Raw genomic sequence first — 11370 nt, forward strand, 5'->3', positions numbered from 1 at the left:
CGGGGAGGGGGAAGGGTAAGCTGGGACGAAGTGAGAGAGTGGCATGGACATATACACACTACCAAATGTAAAATAGATAGCTAGTGGGAAGGAGCTGCATAGCACAGGGAGATCAGCTCCGTGCTTTGTGACCACCTAGAGGGGTGGGATAGGAAGGGTGTGAGGGAGACGCAAGAGGGAGGAGATATGGGGATATATGTATACGTATAGCTGATTCACTTTGTTATGCAGCAGAAACTAACACACCATTGTAAAGCAATTATACTCCAATAAAGATGTTAAAAAAAATAAAATAAAAAAAGAAAAGACACAGGAAGACAGGCAAGATGGGATCTTCACCTGGAAGAGCTTTGCCTTTTCTATTAAATTCCTCTTGAGATTTTGAGAGAAAGGGAGAGTTTAGCGATTAAAAGAGCAGGCCTGTGTTTATCTGTGGACCAAGCTGCACATATTACAGATGAAGACATTGGTGGAGGGGCAATTTTCGGTAGCTGAGCTGGTTTAGAGACCCGTGAAGGCCTGACTCCCCACCCAGCCCTGTCCCTCCTACATCATGTTGCCTGCTTTGAAAGTCTCTTATCTCTTTGTCTCCAGCTTCCAGAGCTAAACTCAGCATGATCAACACCATGTCAAAAATCCGTGGCCAGGAGAAAGGCCCAGGCTATCCTCAGGCAGAAGCACTGCTGGCAGAGGCCATGCTCAAGTTTGGAAGAGAGCTTGGAGATGACTGCAACTTCGGTAATGTATGCTTCCTCACATTTTCATTTGTCCATGGGGATTTTAGTGCCACTGAGAAAACCCTGTAGGAAATAATCCAAACCATTTTATATTTTGATTCTCAATTTTAGGTCTTGTCCACATGGGCCCCAAATTTGTTTTCAGAGTCGTTTCATCATTTTTAGTGTCATTTGTCTTAGGAATTTTATTTATTTTCTTTTTTCCGAATGAGATCCCATCATTACAGTAGCTGGTTGACACATCCAGATGCCTGGACATTTACCGTTGCACGTGTCTGGCGGTAACTAGAGTGTTGGGGCAGAGGGAACTGTCACAGTCAGCATGAGTCAACGCCCCCCCCCGCCCCCCGCCCCGAGCTTTCTCTTTGCTCCCTGCTCTTTTATATAGGGTACCTAATTTGACTGCCGCAGGTGAATTCCTTCACCCCTCTCTCCTTTGACCCTCAGCTGCCGTACTAACCACCTTCTGTTTTCACTCCTTCACAATGTGAGGTCGCAGCAAATGACTGTCCTTCCTGATTGAGCCCTGCTCTCTGCTCCTGGTATTTGCTTTTGCTGAATGCGCTGGCCTTAAAGAGGTCTCCTCTAAGGGAAAGCAAACACTTACAAAGGAGGGTAGGGAGCTTCCAAATTGCTTTTTAAAGGAAAAGCAAAATTTTACGTTCTTTATAATAAGGGGTCCCTCTACCACCCATTGGGGGCATTGAGTCTATTATACTCCGCGAACTTTCATGAACTGTCTCAGGTGGAAAATACACTGATCTCCAGAGGGCATTATATGCTGTCTGTTGTCTTGGTTGTCTTCAGAAGACAGACAGTAATCCCAGGTTTTTCGTCTGTGATGGGTGCTGCTATTGCAAGTGCATTTCACCTTCACCTTTGTTCTTTAACGAGTACAAGTGCTTAGTTATCCCCTTGCAGGCCCAGCGCTTGGTGAGGTGGGGGAGGCCATGCGGGAACTCTCGGAGGTGAAGGACTCTTTGGACATGGAAGTGAAGCAGAACTTCATTGACCCCCTTCAGAATCTTCATGACAAAGATCTGAGGGAAATTCAGGTATCTGCAGCTAGTTATTTGGGAAGTGGGCTGTTGGAATCGTACAGATGCAGGTGCCCTTTTCCTTTAGGAAACATTTTTTAAAGCTTACCGTGCATGTTGTCAGCACTGAGCATGTGAATTGCAAAACAGTCCAGCATGATAAATCTAGAGGAACCAGAAATGCAGTACTTTTAGCCCCAATATTATGATGATTGTGCCACTCCTGAGTATTACATTTGACTTCTCCGCGTTCAATTTTCAAGTTTTTTCAAGCTTTTTTCTCCATGAGGGTAATATCCTTTCCCTGATAATATACAATTTTCTTTATTATTCTGTGGTTTTCTGGGGGCGATTTCACCTTCTAAAATGCTAAGTGTACCAGTTGTTAGCTTAAATACATAATTATTCTATTACTCTGTAAACATGTGATTTCATATTTTCGTAATGTTTGTTAGGATTGAGGAAGAACCCAACTATCCTCTTTCTAAAACATGTAGAAGAATTTAGCTATTCCAAATCATAAACTTCAACTGGCTTTACCTAGAACTAGGTGTGTAATGTTTACTCATTCATTCTTTTAACAAATATTTGTTGAACTTGTCTGAAATTTGATTTTCTTGACTGTAAAATGAAGTGCCATAACGTGAAGTCTCCCTGATCTCCTTATTCTAGCTTAAATCTCCTTCAGCCCTACCACTGCCTCAAGGTCCCACAGTTAGTATGTGGCAGACTCACTCCAAATCTAACATGTAACCCTGACTCCAGTACTCTACCCTGCAGCTGACTGCAAGTTCAGATGTTTTAAAAGAATATTCCTTCCAAAGATACACACATTTAGTTTGGATCAGGGCATGGATTGGAGGCGGGGTGTGAGGTGGGCCGGAAGGTCGAGGATATTCTTCCTCCTCCCTTCTCATTTCTTCACCACTCCCAACTCTGTTTCTGTTTCTTTCCCTTTTACTCCTTGCACACCCAGGATCAAGGAAAGTCTGGCATTTTCTCCCACCCATTAGTAGCGAAACACTGCTGCTCATAGGACAAAAATACTTTGTAGCTTTGGGAAACTACTTTCCTACTTGGTCAGTGGAGGTGTCGGACAAGGCTGGGCAGGCACACACCTGGAATATGTGCATCTGGGGTGATGCAAAGAGGGATTGATGCGCAGTGTATGGTGTTAGGTCCCTTCCGAGTTAGGTCTTATGACTAAGTGTCATCATCTGTTAGATGGGAGACTTAATCCATGATTCACCTAAAGCTACATCAGTCAACTAGGGTAAGTGTTGAGACATAGATTCCTAGGCCTCAGCCCTGGATATTCTAATTCAGGTGATCAAGAATCCATATTTTTAATAAGCATCTTAGGTGATTCTAACAGACTGGATTACCTCAAAGATAAATCCTTTCCAGCACTCATGTTCTATGATATGAAAAGGAAGAATACCATGCTATCTCACTTCATTTCAAGGAAAGCATTTTTCCTCTGCCTTCCCATGAGATACCATTTCCCCTGAAGATGGGGACTTGTGAGCCCCACATACCTGTGCTTTCCAAATGTGTAGGGTGTGTACACACATTCCTGGCTTCTGTCATGGGATGGAGAGGGATATATTCCACCTCAGCTTTGACCCAGCAGGCGTAGAAAATAAAGGGTATTGGTATTTCCCACAATTTCTTTCTTGCTATTAATTATTTTTAAAGATGTTTCCCAACATAAATGTTTTAGCATTTGGAAGCGTTTGCCCTAGTGATGCAGGTTTCTTTATTTTTCTGGTGACATGATGTTTTAGAACTTAGCCTGTCTTATTTTGGAAGCTAATAGGCATGATGGGGAAGTGAGCTGTAAATAGGCCTTTTCTGTACGTCCTTTCAAAGCATATTCCTACCCTTGACTTTTTCAGCATCATTTAAAGAAGTTGGAGGGTCGACGCCTGGACTTTGATTACAAGAAGAAACGACAAGGCAAGATTCCAGATGAAGAGCTACGTCAGGCTCTGGAGAAATTTGATGAGTCTAAAGAAATTGCCGAGTCAAGCATGTTCAATCTCTTAGAGATGGATGTGAGTGACTCTCCTGTGGTTTTTAATTTAGCTTTGGCTTTGAGGCACAAGATTAATGAGTTAAAAGGTTATGTAATTAAAAATGTCAATGACTGTACTGTGTGGCGAGAACTTCAGTAGATGGTTATTCTTTTAAATTATTTAAAATTATAAAGTAGACAGAAATGGTGAAGCTTTTTCTATAGTCCTATAGTTTGATTTAACTAGATTTTTGTCTGCTAATGATCTTAAAGTATTATAAATAGTGGGGAGATAAAGAATGTTTCTGATGATCTGTAGAAGTCCAATAGCTTAAGCAAACACTCTGTTGAAATGTGAAATGTAAAGCAGATTGACTTCAGATTAAATAAGAATATCAGTCAAGTAAAATGTATTCAGAAGTGAGTGTCCAACATAGGTTAAGATGGTCTGTATTTTGAGGTAAAGTCGACATTTTCTTTCCAAAGATAATTTCAATTGAGATTGACGATTATAGCATAGATACTACATTTGGGACATAGATGAGATAGTTTAAAAGTTGCCTTCACATTTCCAGAGTGCTGAATTACTATTCATGGCTTTAGAACTTACATTCCGACCGCTCATGTCATAAAACCTGTTAACCAGCCTTCCTGTCCTTGCTCATCCCCACCTCCGGCCCCATCAGTTGCTGACCAACTTCTGCCAAGATATTTACAGAGCCTTTATGTACTTATCACTCCCCCTGACTGGTGACGGGGGAGGCAAGTTGAACATATCCAGACTTTCACACCATCCAGAGACAGTGTCGGAGTGTGTGTTGATGTGAAACAACGTGTCCACCTAACTACTGAAGAGGAACGCCGTGGGGATGAGGGAGACCCGAATCACAGTGTTCCTTCCCTTCACCCAGGACCCTACCCCACCCCAAAACTCATGGGGCAGCATTGCCTCTGTTAACTCAGAGGCCATTATTCAGCTGGATCACAACACAAGACGCAACATGAAGAGTAACCAGAGATGCTTAGAATATTAGAGCTGAAATGAACCCAACATGTCACTTGACTCAGCCCTTTTACATTGCAGATGAGGGTCAGAGAGAAGAAAAGATTTTCCATCATACCACGCTGTCTCCCATAGTGCTTCATGTGAGAGATCAATACCCACATTTTTATTAACAGCACTAATACTGACTTGGCATGAAAATATTGAGAGCAAAGAATGTTCTAGTCAGTGCATCTTTTGTCCTATAGGAAATCAATAAAATAAGCCAACTCCTAATCAGAAGGTTGTAGCTAAACATGAGACTGTTTGATGAGAGTTATGTCATCTTCAGGAGGATTCTGACTAAAGTTTCTTCTCATAGCACTAGAGTTTCCAAACACAGGGATGCTTTCGTATCCTTAATCAGTTTGTAACCTGCGAAACTATCTATCGGTCAGCCTGGCTCGCCGCACAGTCACGGGCATCGCTGAGCACTGGTCCGCGTGTCCGGGGTGGCTGTGTCGTGTGGGCTGGGCACTAGCCGCTGGTTAAGGTCAGTTACCTGATAACTGACACGTGATTCCCCCGTTGATCTGCAGATCGAACAGGTGAGCCAGCTGTCGGCGCTCATCCAAGCCCAGCTGGAGTACCATAAGCAGGCAGTCCAGATCCTGCAGCAAGTCACAGTCAGATTGGAAGAAAGGTATTTTACAGTTCCCTGCATTTTCCATTTCCATTTCCTTGCTATGAAATGGTGTATAAAAAAGTGGAAATATTAGAATACATTCGAAGAAAACCTTCCACCAACATTCCTGCTGATCCTACAAAGACACCTTAGGGACCATTTGTTTTGATTTTATCTTGTCTTGGGCTTTGTTTTAACTTTGTTCGGTTGAATCTAGTCTTGAGTTTATGAGAGCTAAATACTTAGGGAGTATTTTGGATGCCACAGATGGGACACCAGGACTCTACTAATGATAATGGATGTGATTTGCTGAGCAGCTATTCTGTGTGGGTACTGAAAGTGTATCATCATCAATCATATAAGAGCCCTGTAAACAAGTACTGTTAGCCTCACCTAACAGACGAGCAAACTGGGGCTCAGGGTCACACAGTGGTGCAACAGGGGTTCACGTTTAAGCATAACCTGTTGGAAAGCCTGTGTCGTTCCATACCTTGTGTTTCTCTGAATGGTGACGAGGTCCATCAGAGGGAGCTGCTCTCTTATGTCTGTTCCACCTCCTCAGGTGGGCCTCATAGCCAGGCTGGGGTGGTTTAATTCCATGAATGAGTCTCTCTAGAGCTGCAGGACACAGCCTGCACAGCTGTATGCGGTAGCCCTGTGCTATATCATATGTGTTATTTTAGTTAAACTAAATGCATGTACATCAAAGGATTGCCTCAGCAGCTTTTATTCTCAGCTCATGGCCAGAGTCAACTCTCATAGCTGATGATATGACTGTAAATGCACAAGGCAGCCTCCAATTATGGTGCTGTATTACGGGAAGCGACCTCACCCGTTTCCATCTGGCCAGCCTCTTCCTCTCCTCAGTATCTTCCTTGACTAGTGCTTGGATTGTTCATCTTTCCTCGGTGCACCCTTGTGGAATTATGTGTAACACTCTGAAGCCTCTAGAATGGTTTAAAACCATGCACTTCCACGTACTAAGGAAATATTATATGTCTTTGTGACATCTGTTGAGCATGAAAGCCACTTTTCTTTTTTTCCTCTGAAATATGTTCAAAGCCACTGTCATTCTACAATCGCCATACCCTAAACTCCCCCCACCCTTGCAAATCTGCTGTGCACTTTGCTTCGTGAACACCTGAAGCTGTGGAAAATACTTCCGGGTGTGCAGAATACATTTACTGCCTGTACCTTTCCACCTTTCTCCTGTCTCCCTTGGATTCTCTCCCCCTTCCTCTGTGCTGTTCCCAGAGCACACAGTATTTCCCCCTTTCCTCCCTCCATACCTTCTCAAGCTCTACAAGAAATAACTTTCTTCTGGAAACAGCTGTGCATCTAGAAATGACTCCTACCTATCTATTACCTTTTTTCCTTAAACCTTCTCCAGCTTCCCCAGGGACAGGTACACTCCTCACCACCCCCAGCTCCACCCCTGGGTTCCTGTGGCATTTTGTCCCATCTCCATAGCAGCACTTACTACAGTTGACAGTAATCAGTTGTTTATGTTCTGTCTCCCCTCCAGGCCATAAGCTGCTTGAGGGTAGGAACTGTGACTTATTCATCTTTGAGTTCCTGGCACCTAGCACCCTGCATACTTGCAAAGGGAGCTCTGAGTAAATGAGGGAGAAAGTGAGAGGAAGGATGAAGACAGTGAGGGTATAACCACAGAGGGTGTGACCACAGCACTAAAATGGAGACAGACACAGATAAGAAAACTAAGGGTCCTTTTCAGATTTCCCATACTCCACAATGGTAGGTTGGTGGGTGACCTAAGCATTTTCAGGATTGTATTGCTTTTCTTTTTCTCCTTAATTGGCTGCATACTCTACCCCCCTTTTTCTTTTTAATGCAGAATAAGACAAGCTTCATCTCAGCCTAGAAGGGAATATCAGCCCAAACCTCGAATGAGCCTGGAGTTTACAACTGGGGACAGCACTCAGCCCAATGGGGGCCTCTCCCACACGGGCACTCCCAAACCTGCAGGTAAGGAGCGGAGGCCTGCAGAACCCATTCCCCGGGCCTGGGCACACCCCACTGACACTCTTCCAGAAATTCTAGGAGCAGTCCGATCTGTCTGCATAAGGAATCCACTATAATATATTTCTTACAGGATGGTTTTGTCAGGTAGAAACTCTTAAAGGAGTTCCTTCTTGTCTCATTGATTATCATTTCCCCTCCTTTACTGTCTCTCCTCTATAAAACTTTCTTTGTAAGTCCCTTTTTTCTCTCACTGTCCATCATCAGCACATACTTAAGTGTTCAAACAAACACATTTGATTTTGACCCTCCTTTGTGGTCTTACGGTTACCTTAATATGTGAGTTTAGTTGTAGGGATGTCATCTTTTCTTCCTGTTACTCTGCTTCCGTGGTTCCTGCCTGCATGCGGAATCATGCTCCTGGGCAGTGCGTGCCCACATACACTCACTTATAACCCACAGACAGCAAGCAGCTCCAGGAACTTGCTGAGTTGGATTTCTTGAGTCACAGAAACATGTGGGTGAATATATTTGTAGATGAATATATTCTGAGTCTCAGCATCTGCTAGACTTCCCTCCTGTCTCCACCCTCCAGCCAGTTCATCGTGCTGTGGTATAAGAGGTTGGTACAATGAAAGCTAAAACTTATTTTCTATCAGGAATATTGATGTATAGCCAGTAATGTATTCTTTTAGGTGGTACCACTGCTCTCCACCCCCTACACACAGATCAGATAAAAACCTGTGCTTGAAATACATTCAACCTTGGTAATCTTCTTGGTTGAAGAACAGGAACTATCTTATACTGGATATGGATTTTAAGGATATGCAGCTTTCTCCTGTTTTCCCTGTATCCCCAGTGCTTGATGTTCTACAGTAGGAAACGTAGATGCTCTCAGGAGACCATGAAGGAAAAAGTGAGGTGTGTGATGACAGTTGGAGTTCTCTGCCCCTTGTGCTTAGCTCTGCTGCTCAGAGCCCGCAGTGTGCGGATAAACAGCAGTGGTTTCTAGAAGTTATCTGGTTACAAGGACTAGTCATATAAGTTATAGGTAACCTGCTTCCCCCTGCTCAAAAACCAATCTCATATTTCACTTTTCTTTTGGAGACTCATTAATTTGCTTTCTCTAAGTAAAAAAAAAAAAAATTCATTGTTCCCCTTCAAAGCCATCTAGATGGCATGGAGCTGTATGCACTTGTCTGCGTCGATATACATATGTGTGCGCCTGCTGTGTTAATATATTTGCTCATTTAACATAGATCCCTTTTAAGCTATGATCCCATCCTTCATTATTTAACTCAAGGAAGAATATATTATTTTTTCTATGCCGTAGCTCTGATGCACACCTCATATTTTATACGCAATATATAACGCAAAGGTGTAAATTATATCATTTTTACATAATCTCATTTAATAGCCAGAGTAGTACTGTGAAAAGTAAGTTCTACTGTTAGTTCCAATTTTAGACAAAGAACCTGAGAGCAAAGTGCCTTATGCAAGGTCACAGAGAGTAAGAACTTGAACCCAGTGTGTTATATTGTCTTATTTTTACTACATTACAACGGTTTCCAGAGGCTGCGGGGGTGGGGGGGGGCTTTATTTTTAAAAAGTGAGAACTGCATTGTTATTCTGAAGTTGTAAAGTTTTGTCCGTGTAATAAACTCTATTATTTCACATGTGCAGAGATCTTAAAGTGCTAGCATGGAAAGAATTCTGGCCATGCTTCATGTTGAACCTAAATCTCGTTAATACTCCTTAAGTCATGGGGTCTCCCATCTCTGGGTATTGTTAGCAAGGCCAACCTTGATGAACTGTGTTGTACGTATCACAAGGATAGATGTGGCCGATTTTTCATACTGGAAATAGAAACAGCAATTCAACAACTTCCAGAAACATGAGAAAGCTTCTGAAGACTGCTAGAGGGCAAGGTGCCATGCAGCAGACACTGGGGACCAGTAGCAAGAGGAAGCTTCAGCGGGAAGAGGAGTGAGGGAGGAACCAAGGGGGACAGCAGGCTGGGCAGGTGCAGCAGGAGGCAGATCCGTGCATTAAATTCCCCTTGTCTTTCTGTGTTCTTCTCTCCTGCTCTTACTCCCAGGTGCCCCACTGGATCAGCCCTGCTGCCGAGCTCTGTACGACTTTGAACCTGAAAATGAAGGGGAGTTGGGTTTTAAAGAGGGTGATATCATCACACTCACTAACCAGATTGATGAGAACTGGTATGAGGGGATGCTCCATGGCCAGTCAGGCTTCTTCCCCATCAATTATGTGGAGATTCTGGTTGCTCTGCCCCATTAGGATGTTATGCTGGCTGGCTCACCTCTTCTTGACCCAGATAGTTAAGTGTAACCACTGCTTCAGTAATGCTGCTTACAACACACCCCAAGTGCAGGCTGCAGTGGTCCAAGTCATCAAGCCCCACTCAGTACGTTTCGTTGACTTGTGTGATCCCACGAGAGTCATGGTGATGGATGGTTATCTTCTTAGCCTGGTGGGCATGGCATGTGCTTCTTAAATACCATCTGAGACCAGCCAGAAGTCACAGAACTGCTGTTTACACAGTTCTCAGGAGGATGTGGCTTCTTAGAGTATGCCCATCAGCCACATCACAGATAAACCATCCTGCCGGAGATATTATCTACCACCCGGGGCCATCTCAAGGTCTCAGGTTCTCCATTTAAATAGAGGAGGAAGTTCTCGTTTTCACATTGACCCCTCCCAAACATGTGAGTCACAGAATTGTCAAAGAAAGCCTCCCTCACCAGCAAATTGTCTTCTGGTCTGAATGAGTGAGTCCCTTGATGCTCTCAATATGAAAGTGTTGAGTGTGGGTTCAAAGCCTTCTCTGAGAACGGTCACCTTTGTTCCACAGCTTATGCCTATTTCTGAGGTACAGCCGGTTTTCTTCCCTCCCTGCTATTAAAGCCAGAGGGGGATTCCTATTTTACTTCTAAGTAAGACAGTTAGCAGTCAGCATATTGAGGGAGGAGCTGAAGAGATTCTCCATTATGAGGAACTGGGAAGAGATCTGGTTTCCAAGCTTAAATTTCTTGCTGTACAGAAACCATGTATATATACAGGGCATTTCTGAAGGTACATGGACAGGGGAACAGATATCTTCACTTCAGTCTTATTTATGAATTACATGTTTCATGAATCCATTTGGTATAGAGACACAAGAAGAAAAACACTAGAAACCATTTTCCCACTAGTTCATAGACCAAGAAACAGTAACTATCTTCCCACTCCACTTTCACCTTGTGTTCTTTGAACATCATTTGTGCATATTCTGCCCTCAATGAGGACCAAATAAAGATGATTTTTGTGCTTAGCAGTTTAAGATGTGTGGCTGCATATGCAAAACTCTTTCCCAACTCAGTCACGACTTTTATTTCTGTCCCTTCTATCTCCTCTTCATTTTGTGTGTACAGTGCTGTGCGTAAACTTATGAGTGGTTTTCTTCGTTTATTGGTTTTTTGGGTTTTTTTTTTTTTTTTTTGTATCAGTCATTAAAGTCCTGTTAGGCATCCAGAGTTCTATTTATCTAGCTGTACAGATTCTTTCAGAGGTTTAATGTGCTGCTTTGGATGTGCCACCTGCGGTAGTGGATCATGTGGAGTGAAAGGCAAATCTTACTGCTTAATGTATAAACTTAACCACGGGAAGCGTCGCTGTTTCCAATAAATATTGCTGAAGACAGAACCAAAGGCTCTGGCCCTTTATTTTGTGTCAGTTCTCTGGGTCCGACAGTGGGTGGACGAGTCTTCATTGCCTTCTGATGCAACCAAAGCAGACCTGGTTCCAACCTCACACCTACTTCTCTGTAAGCAGGGGAAGTTCCATTATCAAGAAGCGAGTTAGCCTGGACACTGGTAACTTATTGGTAACCCAGGGAAGGAGGAGATTTGAAAAAGAAGATAAGAAAGTGGAGA

At 43.3% G+C, this 11370-nt stretch overlaps 1 protein-coding gene across 1 annotated transcript in view; it reads left to right on the forward strand.

Moving 5' to 3' along the window:
• The window catches only part of SH3GL2 (SH3 domain containing GRB2 like 2, endophilin A1), a 196999-nt gene extending 185896 nt beyond the window's left edge, over window positions 1-11103 (forward strand). The window contains exons 4-9 of the mRNA XM_068552452.1: window positions 595-738; window positions 1659-1792; window positions 3673-3831; window positions 5373-5476; window positions 7314-7444; window positions 9537-11103. Of these exons, the coding sequence (XP_068408553.1) occupies window positions 595-738; window positions 1659-1792; window positions 3673-3831; window positions 5373-5476; window positions 7314-7444; window positions 9537-9736 (872 nt within the window). The 3' untranslated portion in view covers window positions 9737-11103. The remainder of the gene's footprint in view (window positions 1-594; window positions 739-1658; window positions 1793-3672; window positions 3832-5372; window positions 5477-7313; window positions 7445-9536) is intronic.
• Window positions 11104-11370: the final 267 nt, after the last annotated feature.

Source organism: Eschrichtius robustus, chromosome 10 (genome assembly GCF_028021215.1).
Source record: "Eschrichtius robustus isolate mEscRob2 chromosome 10, mEscRob2.pri, whole genome shotgun sequence".
NCBI lineage: Eukaryota > Metazoa > Chordata > Mammalia > Artiodactyla > Eschrichtiidae > Eschrichtius > Eschrichtius robustus.